This window comes from Corvus brachyrhynchos, unplaced genomic scaffold (genome assembly GCF_000691975.1).
Source record: "Corvus brachyrhynchos isolate BGI_N302 unplaced genomic scaffold, ASM69197v1 scaffold283, whole genome shotgun sequence".
NCBI lineage: Eukaryota > Metazoa > Chordata > Aves > Passeriformes > Corvidae > Corvus > Corvus brachyrhynchos.
Window position 1 is genome coordinate 3,499,537 of NW_008237409.1, and position 24,241 is coordinate 3,523,777.

General features: G+C 48.6%; 2 protein-coding genes across 10 annotated transcripts; both read right to left on the reverse strand.

The window, feature by feature from the left end:
* Positions 1–5,055: 5,055 nt before the first annotated feature.
* LOC103613420 (transient receptor potential cation channel subfamily V member 2) lies at positions 5,056–19,675 on the reverse strand. Of its 6 annotated transcripts, XM_017731014.1 has the most exons (19): positions 19,599–19,675; positions 18,198–18,277; positions 17,760–17,897; positions 15,380–15,542; positions 13,815–14,070; positions 13,061–13,194; positions 12,595–12,747; positions 11,887–12,027; positions 11,110–11,408; positions 10,557–10,733; positions 9,980–10,138; positions 9,758–9,853; positions 9,202–9,272; positions 8,732–8,897; positions 7,984–8,050; positions 7,595–7,902; positions 7,189–7,307; positions 6,638–6,732; positions 5,056–5,918 (listed from the first exon to the last, which is right to left on the reverse strand). In XM_017731014.1, exons 4-19 carry the CDS (start codon positions 15,465–15,467, stop codon positions 5,788–5,790), a joined length of 2,460 nt encoding a protein of 819 aa, XP_017586503.1. In that variant the 5' UTR covers positions 15,468–15,542; positions 17,760–17,897; positions 18,198–18,277; positions 19,599–19,675; the 3' UTR covers positions 5,056–5,787. The 6 variants fall into 6 exon arrangements, with proteins under 6 accessions (XP_017586503.1, XP_017586502.1, XP_017586501.1 ...); XM_017731013.1 differs by lacking the exons at positions 17,760–17,897; positions 18,198–18,277; positions 19,599–19,675 and adding an exon at positions 15,902–16,143; XM_017731012.1 differs by lacking the exons at positions 17,760–17,897; positions 18,198–18,277; positions 19,599–19,675 and adding an exon at positions 15,757–16,143.
* Positions 19,676–21,504: 1,829 nt separating this feature from the next.
* UBB (ubiquitin B) lies at positions 21,505–24,162 on the reverse strand. 4 transcript variants are annotated; one of them, XM_008631117.2, is made up of 3 exons: positions 24,012–24,162; positions 23,113–23,166; positions 21,505–22,684 (listed from the first exon to the last, which is right to left on the reverse strand). In XM_008631117.2, the coding sequence occupies exons 2-3, from the start codon at positions 23,158–23,160 to the stop codon at positions 21,815–21,817; spliced, it is 918 nt and encodes a 305-aa protein (XP_008629339.1). In that variant the 5' UTR covers positions 23,161–23,166; positions 24,012–24,162; the 3' UTR covers positions 21,505–21,814. The 4 variants fall into 4 exon arrangements, with proteins under 4 accessions (XP_008629339.1, XP_008629338.1, XP_017586509.1 ...); XM_008631116.2 differs by having other exon boundaries at positions 23,819–24,085; XM_017731020.1 differs by having other exon boundaries at positions 21,505–22,912; positions 24,012–24,029.
* Between the last annotated feature and the right edge of the window lie 79 nt (positions 24,163–24,241).

Sequence of the window (24,241 nt, forward strand, 5' to 3'; positions counted from 1 at the left end):
CATTAGTGTTCATTACTGCTCAGGGCTGAATGTTGTCCCCACTTCTGTGTCCTCTGCTTTATAAACACCTAATTAAATATTTAAATCGTGGTAAAGACTCGTAATTGCTACTAAAGCAGCAACACATTTCAACTTGACCAGAATTCCCAGTTTTTACCTTGCTGAGATGCTGGTAATGCTCAGATTGTATTGAAACACAATTTCACTGCAACAACGCTGTTATTTTGGAAAATCAGGATTCTCTCAGGGTGGAATCTCGTGCTGGTGAGACAGGGGACAGCTGGTCTTGAGTTAGTCAGTGAAGAGCAGATAAGGAACAGAATCAAATATAAATTTTGGAGCTGAAATATTACAGAAAAAACGGTTTAAGGAAGCCTGGCAGCAAGAACAAGAACTGCTCAGTGTTTCCATGGTGTGTCACCTGGACCAGGCTGCCCTATTTACAGAAGTTCCAGTTTCTGCTGGGAATGTTCAGAACACACAAAATCCCAAGAGCCTGAAGGAGCAGACAGCCAAAATACACCAATATGGGCAGAGCTTTGGGATTTAACATGGTATTTATGTTTCCATTAGATAAACATGTTATCTAGCGGCTCCAATTCTTTATCTAGAATTTGTTTTCAAATCCAAAATGCAAGGAGAAAATCAAATCCATCTGCCCTGCCTCTGTCTTTGTGAACTCCACGGGTCACTCAGCTGCCAGAAGTCTGATTGAAAAAGAGGGACAGTATGTAAATAAATTATTTTTTATATAAATAATCTAAATTATCAGTGCTGAACTGCAGACATCAAGGTCTTCTCAGACCTTCATCTGTGTTAATTCATGTTCACTATCTCATGCTTGTTCAAATATTTAGACATACAAGGCAAAACCCTTTGTAGCTTGGACTGAAGGGTTTATATTTTAGATAATTTCTATCACTGGGAAAGATTTTTTTTTTATGTCCCTCTCATTCTGAATTAAAAATAGAATAATGACACATTGCATGGAACACAGATTCTATATTTGTCTTTGAAGCATTTCCCCAGCACACTAAAAAACACCATTTATTACCTACCAAAGCACGATCACATTCTCCAGAGATCCTGCAATGTCCTGGAGACCATCAGGGAAATCAAAGATTGTCCCAAGGAGAGGTCACCTGCACATTGAAGTGGCTTTTCAAGGTGAATGAACCAGCCTAGAAAACATCAGAGAAGGATTTATAGCAAATGTAGCACAAGTAGCTCTTGCATTTAAAAGAAATCTTACTGCACAGCCTTTTCTTAAATCAGCAACTGAGGGGGTTCCCAGCGTGCTCCAGAGCAGGATCCATCCCTGTCCTCGCCCTGTGACAGGAATAAGCCACGAGAGGGTGCCCGTTGTGTGAATCCCGATGTGCCCAGGCTGTTGCTTTCTGCTCCCCACCCCGAGCAAAAATTCCAGCAGCGCACCAAAGGCCTTCCTGCTGGGCTGTCCAAAATGCCACAATTAACTTTTATCCTGGATATTGTGTAGGGCCACAAAACTCTTGTTTTCTGCATGGCCCCAGGAGCAAAGTTTTAGCAGCTCCCCAAGCACGTTTGAGTTGCACAGAAGTGCCTGGCAGGGCAAGGGCTGCACCAACAAATTCCTGCACACAGGTAAAAATCAGGATTTAACCACGCTGGGATGACAGCGCACCTTAGGGACAGAATAACTTTCTTTCTTTCTTTCTCTCTTATTTTCTAATGCCTAAGCCAGGAGCTCTGGCTGCAGCCTGCAGTCCTCTACCATACAGGGAGAGCACATCCAGCAGGGAGCCCAAAGCACGAATGTTTTATTTGTCACTGCTTAGGCACGGTTGGAAAATCCCCAGCACGGAGTGTTTACGCTGCCAGTGTTTTCACCTCTGTCTCCAGGCAATGGACGTAAACCCTTCCCTCTTCCCTCAACCAGCATCAAACAGAGCTCCAGCAAGGAGAGCATCTGTCAGCCCATCAGGCTTCACATCCATGGGCAGAGCTCAGATCCCAAATAAGACCCAACCTGTGCTCCAGAAAGAGACAAGCAGCCCTTTCACTGGAATTCTCTATATATAGCTTTGCAGAATTAGTGTCCTTTGCAGCAGTAAGGGCAATTTTTAGAACAAAACATCACATATCTACTTATATGTGGATCGTTTCCTATTATTTATTTTCTTCCAGCCATCCTCAGGGACAGACCCTGTAACCAGTTTAGCAGCAGCAAAATCATTATTCAACAGTCTGACAGTGGAAAAAGGAATAGCACAGCTGGTGCCCTCCCTCCCTGTGACCCCTGAGAGGGGAACAGAAATACAGCACAGCCCAGTTAGGTGAATTTTTTCCCAGTCTTTTTTCCAAATTTCATGATTCCTTCCAATGTACTTCCTGCAGAGGTAACACACTGCAAGCTGGAAGGGATGAGCAGAGGGAAATTGCTCTGGCATTCTGCAAATTCATTCTTGTCCTGATGGACCAAGGTTTTAATCCAGAGGTCTCCAAAAGAGCAGAATTCTTTTTTTCTGCAATGATGGAGTCCCTGAGTTGTGTGTTGGAGATGTGAACGCCAGCAAAACCAACACTGTCAACTGGGGATAGCTCTTCTGCCCAGTGAAATAGAGACATGGCTCTCTTCAGAAAAATCTGTATCTTCCAAGAATTCTCAGAAAAGATTGCAACAAATCCCATGGGCACTTTCCAGCTACCTCCAACTCTCTTCCTCTTTGTGTTTAACATTTGACAACCATCCTCGCAGTCCAGAAATACTGTAACACTCCACATGCCACAAATCTCAACTGAAAAAAAAGATTATGGCAAAAGACAAAGCAAAAAAAAAAAACAAACCCTCTTGCACTCAGATTTAGTAACAGTTCTGTCCCACCCCCAAGGCAGCCACAGGTCACATCTTTCTGACCCTTTGCCTTGTCCTGTCTGGCCCCAGGTTTGGGGGTTTCTGTGCTGCAGAAGCAGATGTGAGGTTGCAAAGTGGAAGTTTTCTTTTAAAATGTTTCCCCACCCCCTCCTTTTTATTTTTGTTTTTGTCCCAGAGCAAGAAATGAAATTTCTTGAACACAGCAAAGCCCAAAAGTAAGAGCCAGCCCCAGGAAGAGTCCAGCTGCAAAATCCACCAGCTGCAGCCCTTCAGCCCCAGCCCTGGGCAGATCCTGGGACTTACAGAAAGCATCTGGTCTTTGTCGGGGCCCTGGGGCTGTCACATTTCAAAGGCTCCCTCTGCGAGCTCCAGAGGCAATGGAAAGTATGTTCAGTTGCAAGTGGGGTCACAGGGAGATGAAGAGAGAGGGAATCAGCTCATGGATACAGCTGCCCATGCTGGCTCCAGCTTCAGAGCAGGCTTTGGAAAAACAGGGGGGGAAAAACCCCAAAACATGCAAAGCATCTGAGGAACAAGGAAGGCTTGGTTCCACCTCTGCCCCTGAGGAAAATAGGGAATTGGGAACCACACACCCCAGACATGGAGTGCCTTTTAGGGAACTTGCACAGATGAGCTGTGAGAGAGCTCTGTGAGGTGGGAAGACCTCGAAGCCTATACAGAAAAATCCCCCTTTTTCCAGAGCACATCAAAGAGCTGGACAACAGCCTCTGAGCAACTGGACATGTCCATTTGTGCAGGGGCCTGTCCCTTCCTGCTGCTCTGTCCTTCATCCATGAGACTGCTGGGCTGTGGTGTGACTGGGAAGCTCTGGGAACGCCAAAGCCCTGCTTCGCAGCAGAACATTTTTGATGCAGATCAAAAGATAAACAAGCACTGCCAAGCTTAAAAAGAGAAGCAGGTTCAAGGAATAGCTGAAGAGGAAGCTGATGCTGAAAGCTGTCAGTGCCCACAGCTTCCCCAAACTACCAGCAAGGTCTTTTATTTTGACTCCAGACAGGGATGGCAGATTTGATCCTGCATTTCTTTAGAATCTCCAAGAGTCCCTACCACAGCACAGCACCAAGCACAGTGATAGATTTATCGTATGCCAGATGAGCCTTCCGTGCAATAGGAGCACCTTGCCAACTGTTGGGAACACTTAGGACAAAGCCATAGATGGAAAAAGCAGCTGAAGGCTTCACAAAGCAAGAAAACAACAGAAGCTGGAGCAAGAAAAGTCAGTTCCCACTCAGAGTCCCAATGCAGTGAGGCTGGAGGGGGAATTGCCCAGCACCAGGGGAAGAACCCATTGAAGTGTAGGGAGTACGTTTTAAAACAAATTTTTTGCTGCCAGTCACGTGCATGCAGTGAAGATTGAGATGGTCTCTGAAAGCAAAACCTCCAAGCCTCACTCCCTCAGAGCGGAATTGAGACAGAGACCTCAGGTTGCACAGCTTGTCTCACTGAAGGAAAGGTGCTGCCAACCCTTGTGGTCTGCAGCTTTCCTGGGATTGTCACCAAGCTTTCCCTGGGCTGGAAGGTGCATCCAGGGAATAAGTTTTAAAACCAATTTTTTGCTGCCAGTCACGTGCATGCAGTGAAGATTGAGATGGTCTCTGAAAGCAAAACCTCCAAGCCTCACTCCCTCAGAGCGGAATTGAGACAGAGACCTCAGGTTGCACAGCTTGTCTCACTGAAGGAAAGGTGCTGCCAACCCTTGTGGTCTGCAGCTTTCCTGGGATTGTCACCAAGCTTTCCCTGGGCTGGAAGGTGCATCCAGTGCAGCATCAGCAGCTCCATGCTCAGGGGTGGCTGCACAAACAGACACGAGGCCATGAAAAACAAGAGTTAACCCCCACAGCAGTAATCAGACCTTATAGTCCCTAGTAACACCTTCTCTCCCTTTCTGAGAAGGGCTGAAGCTCTGAAAATATATCCCAAGATGAACATTTTCAATTAAGTACACTTGCTGTATTGTTTACAGAAATATTACAAGTTATTACTGTTAAATAGAGTGAAAAGTGAGACAGCTCATTTTTATCTTTTCCACAGTGTTTACAGGGGGCTGCACCTCCTGCCTGAGGCAGGGTGCACGTCACTAAAAGTAATGAGGTCCTTGCAGACATTTGCAGCAAGACAGGATGCCCATCAAGAGTAACAGGAAGCAAAAACCACACAAAAAGTGCTGGCCCATCAGCCTCTCAGGGGCCACGAGCAGGATTCTGCTGCTGTTTATTACAGAGACAAAGCAACCTGTGAGAAACAGAAGTCCCAGAAATCCACCATGCAAAGTTTCAGGCCCAGGAAATCCACATCACTCTCAGTGCTTTTAAGCAAAGAATTATGCAAAGAATTTCATCTGAACAGTGTAAAATGGGGATCCTGGTGTGAATTAACCACGGAGCACTGCAGGTGCTGCCACAGGCTCAGTGCAGCTCTGGCTGCCTGCAGGGTGAGTATTTGTCCACTCACATCTCACACCAGCAGTGCTTTGCACAGAAGACAACTCCACCCTCAGCAACTTTTCACGACTCTACAACACTCTTTATTCCAAAGCACCTCAGTGCAGTCCCTTGTGACCAAAGAACAGGCTGGCCCATTCTCAGCCAGGCCATTCCATGAGCATTATCCCTGCACAGCTCAGAGAGCTCTGCCTTCCCAGAGAATGCTCCCCACTGCCCCAGGAGCTCGCTCCCACCATTGTACCTTTGGGCATAGTAATAAGAAAGTGTCAGGCAGAGAAAGTCGAGTAAAAACAGTTTCTTCAGAGGAAATGAATCATTAAAGTGCATGACAATACTGAAAGCCACAGGCTGCACCACAGTCCTGCACAAAATGCACTTTACTGCTGACAATGCCTTCAGTTCTTCCAGCTGCCAGAGGAAGAACTGCTCCTTTGAAGATGGAGGCAAGGTTGCAATTCCCAAAAGCTGTCAAAGCCCTCTGGTTTGTCCCTGCAGAGGCACCATCTCTGTGGCTGGTGGCTGGGGCTGCAGCAGGGACTGCTCCTCCGAGGCAGCTGCTTGGGGTGGTTTCTGTGCTGGCCGCTTCCAGGACCTGGTCTCTGCAGCAGGGGATGCAAGGACAGCCCTTCATCAGCAGGAGGCTGACAAAGGGACCCAGGTTTAGAAGAGTGCAGGTTCAGGGAACACCCAACACACACCAGAGAATGTTTTAAGCACTGCAACCTCCCCAAACCCAGGAGGAATCTACACTGGAGGTTGTGTCTAAATCTCCTGGAGCGTCTGCCCAAGCTCTGCCAGTCTGAACAAGGTCTTTCTAGAGAAAGTAACAGCTCTGTTTTCCACAGAGTTTCCTCCCAGGTCTACCAAGGGAAGCAAACAAAGATCTCAGGCAGAATCTGACAACATTGCCAGAGATAATGTCCATATTGAGGCTCTAAAAGCTCTGTGATTTTAACATGTGCAGGATGAATGATCCTAAATGTTACCTTCCCTAGGAAAAGCATCACATATTTGGGCTACTGAGCCAAAAGGAAGAGCAGCCCTTGCTTTTTCCCAGCAGCATTTCCTGCCCATTTCTCCCAGAGCTAAGTAGGGATGGCATCTCCTTCATCCTCAGTTTGTTCCCAAACTCTGGCCAGGTCCAGACTGACACTAAATCTTCATTTTCTCAGCTCACAAGTGATGCTGCTGTGGGGAAGCAATTTCAAGTTGGCCTGCCTGAAATTCTGTGACCAAGGACATAACAACATGCCAAGAGCAGTTTGCTGAGCAGGAAGCTAAAAGGATACTGCAGACCTTTCTTCATCATTTAATTTACCTTCTGGATTTATTTCTGAATCACTGGTGCTCCCAGGTTCTTCCTTCAGAACTCCCACATCCTTTGCCCAATCTGTCCATTTAATTTCCTCTACTCTGGAGAGAGAAAATGCAACAAGACACTGATGCCTGGAATGCAGCATTTCAAGCCAGATCTCACTGTCCTGCAGCCTCCCAGCCCAGCTCATCCTGCCAACACCACCCTGATGGTTTGGCTGTAGCAACAGCACCTTACAGAGCTTTTCTTTGAGCAAAGATCTTCTGTAATCAAAGCTCCATGAGGTAAAATAACTGCTCCCCCTGCATATTGTCCACTGGTCTCTGTGTTTTAAAATTCTCCAGTTCAGGGAATGTTCTTAATACAAAAGGTGACAATGCTGGAGGATCAACCAGCTCTCAAACCTCCAGCCTGGCGATCACCAACAAATCTGAATGTACCCAGGAATGTGTGGTTGAGTCAGTGCTGAAATCCCCTGGGGTGCTCCAGGGTTACCAGGCTGTGAGCCCACTGCTAGGCTGGAGTGTGAGGGGGGAATGGAGCATCTGTCTTACCTGAAACACCACCTCTCATCTTTCTTATTGAGCCCCACTGACATGAAGCAGCCAGATCTCCTCTTCCCACCCTGGCGCCACAGCCAGGCCTTCTCTATTTCTAGAATAGCAATAGCCCTCTGAAAGAACAAAACCCACGTCAGAGAGAAACCAGGCACAGACAGAGCCCAGCCCAGCCTTTCCATTAAATCTTCCCCCCTCAGAAACTCCTTGGACTTAGAGAATCGCTGTGGAACCCAATCCCAGAGTGCCCCAAAGTACTGCCTCGAGTTACCTGTGCACGAGGATCATGCAAAGAGTTGTAAATACACCTAAAAACGCACTCCCAAATTAATAGCTGAGCTTAGGACAGACAGGCACGGCCACCACTGACTCTGTGAGACCCCAGCAGAGCTTTGGGCCTCACCTGCAGCTTCCAGACACTCTTGCTGTAGCCAGAAATATCCGTGACAGTCTCGCTCATGAGGGCAATCAGCATGTTCAGCAGCAGGATGTAGGTGAGGATCACAAACAGCAGCAGCAGGAGCATGACAAAGTATCTGAACCTGGCGTGCTCCTGGAAATCCAGGTCACCCATCCCGATGGTGATCTTGAAGAGCTCCAGGGAGACGCTGAGCAGCCCCCCGTACATGGCGTGGCTGCCCGTGCTCTCCAGGTGAGCCAGGGACTTGTTCTGAGACACTGAGGGGGCATCACCCATCAGTGTCACCAGAGCTGGGAGAAAAACACAGTTTGAGTCCTCGGGGAACTGCTTCCCTCAGCTCAGCTTGCACATAACACTGAGAGAGGGCTCACCTGCAGCAAAGCCAAACAGGAAGATCATATAAACCAGGAGAAAACGCAGCAGGTCTCTCATGATGGTCTGAAACACAAACCAGGGGGAAGTGCTGTTCTTGACCTCACATGGAATCACCAGGATGATCCCCTGGACTCACACATCATAGCCCAGCCCCCAGGAACAACACTGGCAGCAGGGTTTCCACCTTTTATCCAGTTTAAGAAACTGCTAATATGTGTTAAATTACTTCCACAGGTAAATAATATCACTGGCAGCTTAATCTGACAGTACTATGAACTTATTTGTTGCTCTATTTGTATGAATAGATCTTTGAAACAGATAAATACCCTGTGGGGTGTCCAATATGGCTGTTTCCAAATTATTTCAACACACACATCTTTTTCCTTTCCATCTCCATTGGCTTTACACAAATGGTGATCAGGATCTTCCCTGGCACCTTGTTTCACCTCTGCTTTGCCCTTCTAGTCCCAGATTTCTCTACAGCTCTGGAAACACTTCTCAGGCCAAGCTGAGCAGCTCCAGGGAACTCACAGTGGTTTTCAGGGCTAGTTTGGAGTTGGTTTATGACACACAGCTGCTGCCACCTGGGATGCTCAGTGACAGCAAACAAGTGGTTTGCTGCATCTGTAGCTGAAGACACTGATCTAACCTCCTTCTGCAACATCTGTGCTTCCATAGCACATCAATTCCAGTTCCTCACACCCCAAAACCTTTTCCTGCAGAGGTTTTCCCCCCAGCACTGACCTTCTGGATCATGACACTGTAGATGCCGGTGCGCTGGAAGCCCCGGGTGTAGTACAGGGTGTTCACCCACCCCAAAAGCAGGGAGAACACCATCACTGCCACGTAATTCTCCGAGCTGGCTCCATACAGGACTGCTGACAGCAGCAAGGAGAAGGCCTGGATGAAGCTGGAGAGAAAACAAGAGGAAGTGACAGGGACTCACCTCAGCAAAAAGGCCCCTTGTAGATGTTTGCAATGAAAACCAACACATTTGAGGAGGCTGCGAGGAGCAGACAGACCCCACCCAGAAAAGTCCACTACAACAAAGGCTTAGGACAAAAGGCAGCAGTAGGAGAAGGCAGCAGGGGTGGAAAAAGTGGCAGAGGATCCGTGTTTCCTGCTCTCCAGCTCCGTAGCAATGTTAGGGCAACGCAGCTGCCCACACAGAGAACAGCTCCGAGCTGGGATTGTGCCAAACCCCCAGGACGTACATCAGGATCTCGATGCAGCTGTCAGAGCACATGGTCTTCAGGGACTGGCGTCTCCTCCGCAGGTACAGGCTCTGGGAGAGGAAGATCAATCCATCATTCATCAAAACCAGGCTGTGTGAGAGAGGGAGCCCTGCCCAGCACAGCCCATGGCCCACGGGAAAGCTTTGCTCCACGTGCTCCTCCTTTCATCTTCAAGATCCCCAATTTCATCCCTCCCAGATGAAAAAAGGCCTTATTTATAAAAGGCAAGGATAAACAAGGGCTGAATCATGGCTCAGCCCAATGTCTTTATTAATAGCCTGCATTAAATGCCAGGGGTGCATTTTAATGCTGTAAATCACAGAAGTCTCTCAGAATTATTAGCTGTTGTGGAACCATGATTCCCCTGGCTTGTGCTGCCCCTGTCACTGCCAGATCCCCACTGAGTGTCCCAGAGCAGGATTCCCTCCTGCCATCCCCTCCTGCACATCCTGATCTGAATCTGCTGCCTCCATGCCAGTGATAGCTCCCTTTTTCCCCCCGTCTTACAATGAAACCAGACAAGAGATACCCCTACCTGAGCAAAGATCAGATAAATGCCTCCTAACAAGATAATGATCAGTCCAGAGACCCACAGGAAGCCTCCAGCTGTGAACTCCACTGGAAAGGAAGGCTGCAAGACAAAACCAAAAACACCCAAAGCAGTGGAGACAGGCAGAGGCAGTGACAACAACCACCCATAACCTTTTAAACCCTGCTCCATCCATCCAGGCCTTCCAGATCAAAAGACTGGACCTACCTTTACCCTTAAGGGCTGATAGTAAGCAATGGCTGTAAAGATGATCATGAATGACAAGTAGGAGACGAAGCTGAAGTAGAATCTCTTGGAGGCAAATGTTTCCCATTTTTGCTGAAGCAGTTTGTTCAGTGGCTCTAAAACCACCATCTTGTACCGATTCTGTGGGGAAGCAAGCAACAAAAATGCACCTGTGGGCCAACAGCAATGTGAATTCACCAGAGGATTGTCTTCTTAAGAGTTGGAGCTGCTCCAGCTGGGGACTCACTAAGGGGTTATTCAGTCAGGTCTTTTAGTGTGAAAGGTATCAACCATTGCATAGAAGTCACTTCATCAAGGTATTTGGACAAACCAAGGCTTAGAGCAACAAAAGGATCCAAATTTCTCTCAAATTATGGACGGTCAGAGCCATGCCAAGCAGCCTCTGAATAATAAAATATGCAAGCTTTCCCATGAACCATTTCTTTTTTCAGAGAAATGATCACCTGAAAACCCCCATTAACTTGAAACGCTTTGCACACTTAGCCAGCAACACTATAAAGGACAGAAAGAGCTGTCTGAGCCCTGGTGAGAGCCTCACTGGTGTGTCACTGCTGTAGGCCAGGATCTCCAGCACAGAGTTCTCCTCGAAGCTGTCCAGGGAGGACAGGTCATAGAGGGACACGTGGATGGGGCCGTAGGTCCACTCGGTGAACTTGCGGGACAGGTGCCGGTACACGGGGTCCTTGATCTCCCTCTGGATGATGTGCCTGAAGATCTGACACAAACAGGAGAATATTCCTGGGCTGAAGGTGCAGAAGGACACCATGCACCCAAAGCACCTCCCTGTGCAGCACCCCTGGATTTGTGCCTTATCAAACACCTGGATCTGGCTAAAAGCAGGCAACCAACCACATGTGGCTCCCCCAGGAGAGGAACCAGCTTCAGTCCAGGGAACAGGGATGGGGCAGGGAGAGCAGCAGCAGCCAGCTGAGGCTCTGCAGGACACAACTGAGTGCCTTGGAGGTCACCTGTGGCACTGCCCCGTCAGCAGTGTCACCACGGGCTGGGTGCAAGTTACTCCCACCCCAAACCCCACTGGACACCATCCCTGCTCCTCAGCAACCCCAGGGCTCCCCTCTGGTTGTCTCTACCTCCACTTTGCCTGTCTTGGCAGCAAGCTGCAGGGGATTTAACCCATCATAGTTCACAATCTCCTCCAGTTTGCACGTCGGGTCGAGCTTCACGCCCGCCTTCAGGAGCTCAACGTAGGTCGTGCTCACAAACTTGGTGTTCTCCTCGGTGTCATCTGCAATCATCACCAGGGCGTGGAGGACTGTGTTGCCCTGGGTGTCCTGCTCCTGCAGCCTGGCTTTCTGGTGGGGGTTGTTTAGGAGATAATCCACCACATCAAGCTGGTTGGTACAGGCAGCCAAGGAGAGGGGAAGTTCACCTGGAGAGATCAGGACACAGCATTTGGAGAAGAAGCAGAAAGGGGTGAGAAAGAATTAAAGAAAGGGGGAAAAAAACCAATCCCAGAAAAATATGTTTAGTCCAGAGTTTTATCACTGAAACAGAGAACAAGTTCTGTCTCAGCATCTCTAGATTAGAAAGGGTTTTGTAATAAACAATTACTCTGTGTCTGCAGGCAGCTGAAACACCTTCCCAGATCTCAAACTGATCTCTAAATCCAGACTAACCAAGTATTGGTCTTTGCCTGAAGCCACTCAGACAGGGTTAAACACATAAACCCAAAGATGATGGAAATGCTCAGTGGACACCCCAGATGTAATCCTGCCATTTAAATAAGTCAAGGGCTTGATTAAAGGACACTGAAGATGGCAACAGAGGGGCAAACCCAGCTAAAATTAGCGGCATAGCATAGAGTAGGGCACTAAAAACCCCAGAGGAACAGGTTTCATGTGACTCACCAAAATAAAAGTAAACTCCTTCTTTCTTCTTCCTGAAGAATTCACCGTGGGCTCTGGCGTGGACATCAGCTCCATTCTCCACCAGCAGCTTCACCAAATCAAGGCTCCTTTTCTCTATGGCAATGTGCAGGGCTGTCTGGCCTGAGGACAGAGCAAACCCTGTCGCTCTGTGCCACTCTCAGGGGGACAAGACGCGATGTCACCAGTGCTGGCTGTGTGTTCTGCACAGCAACAGCAGCCTCAGGGATGGCTGCCAGCTGAGGGCTTTCAACAAGCCTCAAAACCATCAGAAATTCAACACCAGAGCAGGCAATTCCCCCTGCCTGGCACTGAGAGCCCAAGCAGCCATGAGAGGATTGAGACAACCCCACAAGTACACGGCCACGCTGCTGTTCAGAGCACAACCAAACAGCAGAACTCACTTAACAGTGACAGACCACTTCTTTTTCATTTTTACAAGTGCTTCTTATACTTTCCCAAGCAAATCACCTCATTTCTTGAGTTATTAAACAGGTATCATTTCTGTTCTACAGACCAAGGAGGGTATAACTCAAGACTGAAGAAGATGCAGCACCAGAATCAGAACTAAAAGGTGAGCGGGCTGTGTGTGACTGCACCAGAACCCTGGGGCTGCAGTGCTGCAGGAGTTCCAGTTCCCCTCTTTTTCCTTTTCCTTTTACCTGCTCATCTCACAGAATCCTTCCTTACCTCTGTAGAAACAGTCAGAGCACGACACGTTGACAAGTGGCCTGGGATTCTGTGTCTTCTGGTCTATTTCCAGCAAGACTGGGATTGTGTCATTCTTCCCATTTTTTAAGTTCAGCAAGGCTTTCATTAAGCAGGTCTTCCCAGTCTTTGCATCTAGCAGAAAGAGAGAATTGAGTGGGTTTTGTGTGTGTGCTTTGCTCACAGCTGTAGTGCTTGATTCAGAACTTAACTCAAATACAATCACAATTTTAAAGGTTTTTATCAGTATTTTCAGTAGTCCTAAGGCAAAAACATTAGGCTATATTTAATTCATGGCATTCTCCTCAACATAAGGAAAAGAAAAGGAGACAGAGAGCTGGAGAAAGCAAAGAACCACGAGGAGGTTCCCCTGCTCCCCTCCTACACTGACACGTGCTGGCTCTGCTAACCCTGTGAATTACAAACAATTCCAGGAGCAGGAATCTACCTGTGTATTCGGAATTGGTGAGGAATTTGGAGTTCCTCCTTAAGTACTCCAGCAAACCATCCAGTGCCTCGGGGTTGCCCCTCACCACGGCGCTGAACAGCCGGTCCCTGTCAAAGCGATTCGGGTCCTTCTGGCTGCGGGACAAATGCAAAGTGTTAGGAAGTTCTGGAGAGCAGAGACAAGAGCATGTCACGAGTTCTAGTGGGAGAAAGGAGAGAGACAGAGGAGAGTTTGTTGGGGGGGTGGGGAACCACTCAAGTATTTTATTTTTGAGTCAAGGGAAAAATAGAGACAGTTATTTCCCAGAATTCTCTTAAGCGGCTGCTCTTTCCATCAGCTGGAGCTGTTCCCAGATCCAGGCTGATGTGCAACCCTGGCACGCATCCAGAGCAGAGAGAGAGCCCAAGATAGCTGCAGGACCAGAGTCAGGCCCATCACACGGTGGGAGCTCGCTCAGGCTGGTTCACAGCGCTGGCAGGAGCAGCTCAGCTGGACAGGGCTCCGTGTGAGGCTGACTGGAGTCAGTTCACACCGACCCAAACCACACCCAACACACCCCACACACGTGGGCACCCTCCAGAACCCTAATACATCCCCTTGCTGCTTTTAATTACCTCCACCACATGCCTGTAATATTAACACATTGCCACTTTTAGTTTAGACTTGGGAAAATCCATAGGCTCCCACCAGGCAGGATCAGTGTGGATCACCTGGATCACAACCCAAACTGCTCAAATGCCCAAAAGTTACTCACTTGCTGACAAGTCCTGGCCGATAGTTCAGATTAACCTTGATTTTAGGGGCAAAGTCACTGCTCTCTTTCTGATAAGGTGTCTCCAAGGGTTGTGGCTCTCCCTTCCTTCCATGTCCCGACCTTTCTTCCTTTTGACTCGATGCAGGTTTGTCTTCCTGGATGCTGTCATCAGTTTCTAGCAATCCCATGAACCTGTTCCTCTGAGCTGGGCCTGGCTGCCCGTTTGTGAACTTATCCATTGCCAGGAGAGATGGTCCTGCAGATCAACAAAGATGTTCCCTGTTGGGGCACTAAACCTGCGAGGGATGGGGAGAATTAACACAATTTCTGCACAAGCCCCAAAGGCGTTCAGTGCAACACAAGGAAAGTTCCCAGGTTGACCACAGGTCCCTTGAGAGGGAGATTTGGTAAAACTCTGCACAGGAGGAGTATTTGAATAAAGGATCAGGGTCTTAAATGGGGTTCCAGTAGAGGAGAAGTTTAAAAGCAGTTCATGAAGCACAGGCAACTCATCTGCAGCACATCTGAAGCCCCTGTGTGAGATGACCTCACCTGTTGGCAGCAGCACATGTTCCTGACATAAAAGGCAAGGAAAGTGGCTCTTTAGGAGTCTGTGATCATTGTTCTTGTCTCAGTGCAACCAGCACAGGCACAGGCTGGTCACCAAGTGGCCAAAAAGATAAAAGTTCACTGTAGGCCTGCTTTGGAACAGTGATGAGTTTGCCCACGGTCCCTGCTGGGAAGCTTTAGGCTGTTTGTACAGGGAAAAAACACCTGCACAAACTGTGTTCCCGCCAGGCACTCTGACATTTCATCCTGGGGCAAAATGAGTGTGATCTCCCCAGCATTTGGAGCTGCTGGCTATCCATGTGAGCGCAGAATTTGAGCTCCCAGCTCCACAGCTCAGGCAGACACACTCCCCCTGCCCTGAGGACACTCAGCCCTGGGAGCCTGCAGAGAGCACAGCTTGACCAGATTTGCTGCACAGAGAGCATCAGTAGCCAGCAGAGCTCCCAGCCAGCCCCCTTGGTTCAACTAATGCTTCCTGAACTCTTTTTCGCCTCTTTGGAGACATCTCTTCATGCCTGTCTGAGTACATCTCAGACCACACCCAAGGCATGCTGCCTGAAGTGTGGCTGCAGATTCACACAGTTTGTGAGGCAGCAATTAAACATCCACAATTACCAACCTGCAGCAGAGCTTTGGTTAATAACTCCTTCTCATTCCCATGCACTCCCTCCAAACGGTTAACAGGTTTCCTCTGAAGAGAAATCTCCCTTGCTGCGACTACAGCCAGACTCCATAGCCTGCACCAGCAAAGAGGTAAATGGACGCAGCTTAAGCATTTTGGCTTGGGTTAGGGTGTGAAAAAACACAGGTCTAGGCAGAAAAGGGCCACAGAACATCTTTATGCAGCTCACAGCAGGAAAGCCAAGGGCTGATTTGGAGACAGACCGTTATGATAACTCAGCCATTCAGTTTAGTCTGCGCTCTAGTGACAAACACTCCTCTGCACACACCCTTTAATCCCATTTCAGACCTCCTTCCTTCCCCAAAACACTTACTGGTACATTTGCCGAATCCTTTAGAAGGATATTTGCGCTTCCGTAACAGCTTGCTCGTGCTTTTTTGTCTTCCTCTCCCCAAAATCATTTCTCAGCTGCAGTTTCCATCTTTCCACAGCACTCAAGAGAGTTATTTATTGTCAGTCTTGCACAGACAGGGCATCTGGGTTAAAAGCAAGAGCAAAATGGTCCTATAAAAAAGGACCCTCTGATGTATCCACCCACTTTGTGCATCCCTGGGAAGCACAGGGAGCACTCTCTGCTTGCCAGCTCAACTCCCACCCCTCAAGAACTGAGTTATTTCTCTCTGAGACCTCACCAAGCCATTTGGAGCAGCGCAGCACCAAGCCCTGCTGTCAGAAGAGCACAGCACTTACCAGAAGTTGCTGCAAGCTCCACCCAAGGACTGATCTGACAAGGAACCCCAACGGATCCTTCAGAGGGGAAATAACCTCGCAGCAGAAACCAAGCCAAGCACCAAAAAGTGTTAATTGACATGAAGGCAGACCCAAAATTATTTACATCCATGGGTGAGAGTCCCCCGCTCCTGCAGAGAAGCCCACGTTCATTTCAGCAGCCTGGGAATGGCACAGAGTTGAGCTCCTGGCTGGAGGTGCTCCATGAGAGAATCCAAGCTGCCTGGGAGAAGGAATAACCCCGGATCCCTGTTATTCACTCAACTGTGTGGCTTTTTGCGAAGTGAAGGAGGGCTTGCACAGGAAATGACTAGAGAGATTTCTCAGTAGAGGGGAGAGCCAATGAGTGCAGTGCTCTTATATGGGAAAGCTGGCTGCCTACTGCAAATTCAGAATGCTTAACCCCTGCCTGCACACAGGGAGGAAACGCCTCGTGCCTTCCCACCACAGCCCCTGTGAGGCCGTCACGAGGCTCCCCCAGCCAGCCCCAGCCCCCGCCCCAGCCCCTGGCAACAGCTGAGGTCAAACTTTGTGTGGGAAGCCAGGTCTGCTCACAGCTGCACAGCCCCAGTGACACAAACTGTGAGCAAATGAAGTGACCCCACGAAGTGCAGCGTCAGCTGCTGCTCACGAGCACAGGGGACTGCACAAAGCAGCCCAAACACTCAGGCCACTGGTTACTTCGTCTGCTCTAGCACCCATTTTTTCTCCAAAGGAGAAAAGTCTGGGAGAGGCTTCTCCTGGGAGCAGGGATTGCCCTCCCACCCCACAACTGACTGTCCTTGGGCACACACCCCCCAAAACTGCTTCACTTTCCCCTCACAAAACAGGACTCCTGGGAAACAGAGGACACCAGCCCACACCTCCTGTTTCAGCTCTCCCTCTCCCCAGGAGGCAGTGGGATCACTTCCTGCACCACCCAGCACCCACTGCCTCAATAGCCTTTCTTTCCCAAAGGAATGCTGCTCCAATGATTCCCACCTGTACTCCTGATCCTTCACAAAGCCATTCATGTGTTCTAGAGCTCAGCTAGGAAATCTTATTAATGAACACGAGGGTGAAGAGCTCTTCTAATCAACACCTTGACAGTAGGGGCACATTCCAGGAGAAATCCCAGAAGTGAGGTTAACCATTGGCCCAAAAACATGGAGAAGGGGTGTCACAGCATGACACACTAAACTCTGGCTGTGGCTTCCTTCTTCCAAACCTATCCTGAGCCAAAGGAGAGCCTGAAGCAATCCTCATCCCACAGGGCTGCAGATGCTGTGACGTTTCCTGGAATGTGGTCGTCACCCACGGAAACATTCCCAGATGGCTTCAGCTTTGAGTCAGATGCAGGCTGTGAGATGACGTCCCTATAAATACACCAATTAAATGGCACTGTGCCTTTTTCCTCCTCATGGCTTTGCAGGGGATTACAACCTTATTTCTCAAGATTTCTGTGTTTCAAAATGAAGCTGGCCCAGGGACAAGGCAAAGCTGCTTTTTCTTTCCATGAGGGTTTCTTAATGATTTATTAAGACCCACAGAACAGCCTCTAAAGAACAAACAGATAAATGCAAGATCAGATCTAATCTCTCCAATCCCTCCCTCATTCCAGCCTTGCACTGATTTAGCTCAGTTTACCTTAGCTGTGTTACACTTCATTTACTGTGATATCAACAGAGCTTCAGGCCCAGGAGTTTAGCTCAGACTTCTGAGTTTAAATCCTCTTGGGCTTCTTCTCCAGCTTTCCTGGGAGGCATCCCACCACTCCAGCCAAGGAATGAAATCAGCCCACAGAAGTGCATCATAACAGAGCTCTCCCTGCACATCTGCTTTTAATAGCTTGCACGGAGGGAGAGGAATGTGCAGTTTGCTGGGAAAGGAATCGCTGCCAGCTGAGAGGTCACCACAGCCAAACAGAGCCCCGGGGAGCATAGAAACACAGAGCAGGGAGAATAAAAGCAGCAATTTAATGTCACCTGTCTGTCAGCCTGAATTCTCCTCTTGCTTTTTGAGGCTTTTCTGTGGAGGAACACGAAGGAATCTCACAATTGCTTCTTTTACTCATGAGATGTGTCCGAGTTTCTCCTGACAGGAGAGACACACTCGGTGGAAATCTGGGAAGAGAGAAGTCAAACTGCCAAGTGAAATTTCAAGGCAAGTGTTTTTCATTCAATAACATTATCAAATATCTTCATAATTATAAATCATAGATGGGTAATTCACAGCAGAAAAAGCAATGACTGGAGCCTGCTTAAACAAAAGGCAAATGGAAGCATGAAGAAGAACAACTTTGGAAAAGATGGAAACAAGCACATTTCACCTCAGTTCCCATTTTTACCAGACACTGAAAAACATAATAGTCTTATGATTAGTACCATGCTTTCAGTATGCTCTAAATAGAAGTTCAATGTCACCTGTAATTTAGCTACAGGATTGATCTATGGCCACTCTCAGGTGTAGCAGCTCAAAATCATCTTCACAGGAGGAGGAAAACCTGTAATAACAACATGCAAAGGTGGAGAATTAGAATTCTCTCAAATACAACAGGTAGGCCAGCAAAAGAAAAAAATAGTTTCTTTTAAAGGTGTATTTTCATACTTGGGAAAACAGCAAGTGTTTTTGCAAGGCCTGACTTTTTTTTTTCCATGCAACTGTTCTGTAAAAGCCACACTGAAGTGATGAATTTTAGTAGCTTCATTTCTTAGTTACAGATGAAAATCAGTACCTCTAGAGACACCAGCCAGTGCCCAATCTGAAACATAAATATTCTTAAATATAATCCCTTGTCAGAACTTGTCTGATAGCCCAGGGAACTCAATCTCCATGATTATTTCCATCTTATTTCTGGAACTGCAAGTTCCACATCATAACATTTCAAGGCTCCAATCTATATTTTTCTCAGGCCTTTGAGGGAACCATCCAGCTCTCTTATTCCTAAAATGGAAGTATCTTTCTACTTGATGTATCCCTTTCTGTAGGATCACAGCCTGTAGGAATGCTCTGCTGACAATCAAAGAGCAGCAAAATAGGAAATCCAGCGGCAGATGGAAAATAAATCCCTTTGTGGAGGAACAGTGACATCCTGTGGCCACCGAGGCAATTGGAATTCCAACTGGCCGAATTGGGCAGCCAAGGATCTTCAAACACAGCCTTTGTTGCTGTGGACAAGATCGCAGAAATACCGAGGGATTTATTCCCAGTGCTCATCTGCCTTAACCCTCACTTTCCCTATAGGATTATGTTGTGGGGCAGCTGCTAAAGGAGAATGCCCCAGAAGTATCCAAACCCCAGTATAATGGGTTATTTCATTTATCTTTTTACAGGTGTTAAGTGCTTTTTTTTAAGCACAGAAGACAAAACCCCTGAAATCTTGGCTGGTTTTTCCTTTTGTTTGTGGTTTTGGGGGTTTGTTTGATTTTTTTAAGGGAGAGCAGGCTAGAAATTAACTGAAGCAATAAGAAAAAAACTCAAAGGCCAGCCACAAAACTCAGATTAGAGCAGGATTAAAAGATATTACCAGAATCTGTTGTAAATATGGGAGCATTCAGATTATTCTAACAGCATAGAGATTCTGGGTAAAACCTATTAAATTCTTATTTTAGTTATGAATAGTTGTCTGTAAGAAGACTTTTAGAGGTACCACCATATTGTAGGAATCAAAAAAAAGTGTATTTTAACAACATCAGTCATTTGTATTGTCTGACATCTTACTTTGTTTGATGCTAATAACTTCAGTGTAAACAATGCATGTTATACAAATTGATATTCCCATTTCCTTGTGATTTATATACATTTCCCTAATTCACGTAACTTACAATAAATTGCAAGGATTTTTTTCTCATTAATGAAGAAATCCCTGCGGTCATCTCTTCCTGCATGTGACTGTTATTCCTCCATCAGCTGGGGGATCCCACAGCTCCTGCAAGGACACAGAATTCCAGCACAGGTGTCCCTGTCCCCTCACAGCAATCCACACCCAGCCCAGCCCCACACCTCACCCAGGGACTGCTGCAACGCCACACCACTGGGAGATTTCACTCTCTGGCCCTAAGGATGTGCTGTTCTGGGCATTTCTAAGAAGAAATGCAGAGTTAATTCCCAGCACAAGCTTCACCTCAGGAAATCTTCCCATGGGGAGGGCTGAGGAAAGCAGCCCAGGGACACTCAGTGCCACACAATGGGCCACGCTGCCTCAGCCAGGCCCGAGCTGTTCCCCAAACCACAGAGAGCCTGAACATTCCCACTTCTCACCCTGCTCACAGCTCAGGAGGTTAAAGCAGGCTCCATGTGCAGCTCTGGACCACCCACACCTGGAACACCCCAGGTACCAGTTTGGCTTAGGCCAAAAACCAAAGCAAAGAGTGGGGCCTGTGCAGACCCCTCCTCTCACCTCCCTGGGGTCCCTGTCCTGCAGGCCACCCCAAACCCCAGCAGGAAGATAAGGAACATCAGGTTATTCAGTGCCTTATCTCCTGTGGCCTATGAACTGCTCAGGGACTTCAGACAGGGCTGAGCACAGATCAGGGCTAAGACACCCAGTTCAGAGAGGCAGGGAATGGTTGGGGCTGGAAGGGACATTTTGAGGTCACCCTGTCAAGCCTCCTGCTTAACCAGGGCCACCCTGAGTTGGGTGCCCAGAACCATTTCCATGGCTCTTGAGGCCCTCCCAGGAAGGTGCCCAGGCAGCCCCACTGGGCAGCCTGCCAGGTGGTTAAACTGCAACCACCACAAAGAAGCAATTGCAGGAAAACTCAAACTAAGGGAAGTCTCTCTTATGGCAGAGACAGCAAATATTTACAGAACTTTGTGCTTCTGCCAGCTCAGCAGAGAGGGAAGCAAGCCCTGCTCCTAAAAAACCAAAAATCCCATTATGGCTGTAACCCTCAAACCCACACAGAAGTCAGTGCGCATTTTCTATGAAAGAGCAACTTTTTGCCTTAATTTCCTGTTAAGTGCAACACTTACCACAGATGCTCAGAGATGAAATTCAAGAGGAACAAACTTTCACAGCAGCACTCCAGGGGATAAAAACATAGACTAAGATGGTGCCGAACACAGCTTTTGGGGGAAAAGCGTAGAGCAGCAGCACAGACTCTGCACATGCAGATGGGGCCAGGACTCCCTGTCCAAGGCTGGCAGAATTCAACAGGTGAAGACACTGAGAGGCACCCTCACAACCTGGGCGAGTTTTTGGGGGAGGGTACACAGGTATTATATCCGCCTCTAAAGACCCACCACAGCACCTCAACTAACCCAGCCCAACCCCACTTGTTTGAGATTCCTTAACTCACCCCATAAAAAAAAAAAACAAAAACCAAACCAGACTTCAGTGGGAACTACCTCCCTTTTCGGCACAAATAACTCTGTAGAACTTCAACATATCAAATCAAGCAGTTTTTACACTGCTCAGCCACCTATTGCCATTTACCCTGGAGGCAGCAAGGGGCACCTTCCCTCCCACCCACCACACAATCCCCACTGTGACCAGCCCTCCCCTGACCATGGCCCAGAGAATCACCCCCACCCACAGAGTCCCTTCAGAGCAGTGTCAGGCACTGCAGCCCCTCAGGCCCAGCACAGACAACTTAAACATGCTCCAAGTTCCCAACTTGCAGCAAAACCCACCCCCTACAAGGACCACCACATCCCTTTTGTGGGGTCTTTATAGCCCACCTGGAACTAGAGTGCTGCTAAACTCCAGGAAAAAGAAACAACATGGTATTATTAGCACTTCATTAGATTTTAATCTAGATCCATTTTAACCACAAGGTTGGTCCTCGTTATACATGCACACAGGCTAAAACTGCCATGAGAAAAGCCAAAGCATTTCACTTAATACACCAGTTTCACTTGCTTGAACTCAGACAGACTACGGGGTGTAATGTGCAACAGAAAACTTTATTAGCATTTCAACAGACGTTGTTCAGCAGTTACTCAAGCTTGCATTAACTTAATATTAAGACATTGAAGAACTACAGTGCAAACACAAGTGCCACTGGCAATCCTGGTGTCAAGCAAGATGCAGAAGAACTTAACAGCCACCCCTCAGGCGCAGCACCAGGTGCAGGGTGGATTCCTTCTGGATGTTGTAGTCAGAGAGGGTACGACCATCTTCCAGCTGCTTGCCAGCAAAGATCAGCCTCTGCTGATCGGGAGGGATGCCTTCCTTGTCCTGGATCTTGGCCTTCACATTCTCAATGGTGTCACTGGGCTCGACTTCCAGGGTGATGGTCTTGCCAGTCAGGGTCTTCACGAAGATCTGCATCCCACCCCTGAGACGAAGCACCAGGTGCAGGGTGGATTCCTTCTGGATATTGTAGTCAGAGAGGGTGCGTCCATCTTCCAGCTGCTTGCCGGCAAAAATGAGCCTCTGCTGGTCTGGGGGAATGCCCTCCTTGTCCTGGATCTTGGCCTTCACATTCTCAATGGTGTCACTGGGTTCCACCTCGAGAGTGATGGTCTTGCCAGTGAGGGTTTTCACGAAGATCTGCATCCCCCCTCTCAGGCGCAGCACCAGGTGCAGGGTGGATTCCTTCTGGATGTTGTAATCAGAAAGAGTGCGCCCATCTTCCAGCTGCTTGCCAGCAAAGATCAGCCTCTGCTGATCAGGAGGGATGCCTTCCTTGTCCTGGATCTTGGCCTTCACATTCTCAATGGTGTCACTGGGCTCAACTTCCAGGGTGATGGTCTTACCAGTCAGGGTCTTCACAAAGATCTGCATCCCACCCCTGAGACGAAGCACCAGGTGCAGGGTGGATTCCTTCTGGATATTGTAGTCAGAGAGGGTGCGTCCATCTTCCAGCTGCTTGCCGGCAAAAATGAGCCTCTGCTGGTCTGGGGGAATGCCCTCCTTGTCCTGGATCTTGGCCTTCACATTCTCAATGGTGTCACTGGGTTCCACCTCGAGAGTGATGGTCTTGCCAGTGAGGGTTTTCACGAAGATCTGCATCCCCCCTCTCAGGCGCAGCACCAGGTGCAGGGTGGATTCCTTCTGGATGTTGTAGTCAGAGAGGGTACGACCATCTTCCAGCTGCTTGCCAGCAAAGATCAGCCTCTGCTGATCGGGAGGGATGCCTTCCTTGTCCTGGATCTTGGCCTTCACATTCTCGATGGTGTCACTGGGCTCAACCTCAAGGGTGATGGTCTTGCCAGTCAGGGTCTTCACAAAGATCTGCATGTTGACCTGCAAAAAACACAAATGTTTTAGCTATAGGCACTTAATCAAGTAAAGCCTTTAATAAATCCTAAACAAAGGGATTACTACTATTATTTCCCACCAGCTAAAAATTTTTATTTTCATTGTAGGAAGATGGTGTCACTGGGCTCAACCTCAAGGGTGATGGTCTTGCCAGTCAGGGTCTTCACAAAGATCTGCATGTTGACCTGCAAAAAACACAAATGTTTTAGCTATAGGCACTTAATCAAGTAAAGCCTTTAATAAATCCTAAACAAAGGGATTACTACTATTATTTCCCACCAGCTAAAAATTTTTATTTTCATTGTAGGAAATGTGAAAAAAAAATATCGTTTTTTAACGACTAACTAAACCTGGTTTTGACACACGGTCAGCTGAACTCTTTTAACAAATTCCTCCCATTAGAGGGCCCCCATATCCCCTCTCCTTCATGCCCGCAGTGCAGCAATGCGGCACCGGAGACCCCCGAAGCCCCTCACATTCTCTCCCCGCAGGGCAGCACTGGACTCCCGGACCGCCCTGAGGGCGGCGATGAGGCATGCAGTGACTCACAGCCGCCTTCCGGGAGGGACGGCTCAGCCCGCGCCATCTTCCCCGTAACGACACCGCCTCCCCGGACAGGAATTACCCTCATTTCTACGCCCCCCAATCCGCCCAGCTCTCACCAACACGGTTCAGAGCACTACACAATACCGTGCTACTCTGCCCCGCGCTTCCTCCGTTACCCTCCCGCAAACCGCCCAGCCGCGTCCACCCCGCCTGGTGCGGTCCTGCCCAGAACACCCGGCCCGTCTCCCCCCCACACACACCCCCCAATTTCCGCCCCCCCAGCGCACTCACGTCTGCGGCCCTGTACGAAAAGCTCCCAGAGTGTATCCAGCGGCGCTGAACCGAGAATCTGCCGCGTAATACGCACCCGCCCTTATTTATAGGGCTGCTGGCCATACAGTCCCCGCCCACCAAAACGAACGTGTCCATCCGCCCCCCCCAAAGTAGTTCCCAGGAAAAGAGCACTATTCTGGAAAATACTCGCCTTTTCCCCGCTCCAATGCCTCTTCCACAGGCAAAGGGGTCCCAGAATTTCAGTAGAGGGGATCAGACCCTTAAAAATCTGCAAATTTCGGAGGGTGCGGATGGATCCAGAACCGTTTCCTCCGCGGCGCTGTGGTGAGGCATTGGTGGGCAGACCGGGAAGCCCGCCGGTGATTGGCGGAGCGTGACGCAGGGCGGGCGCTGATTGGCTGCTCGGAGGGGCAGTTGGAG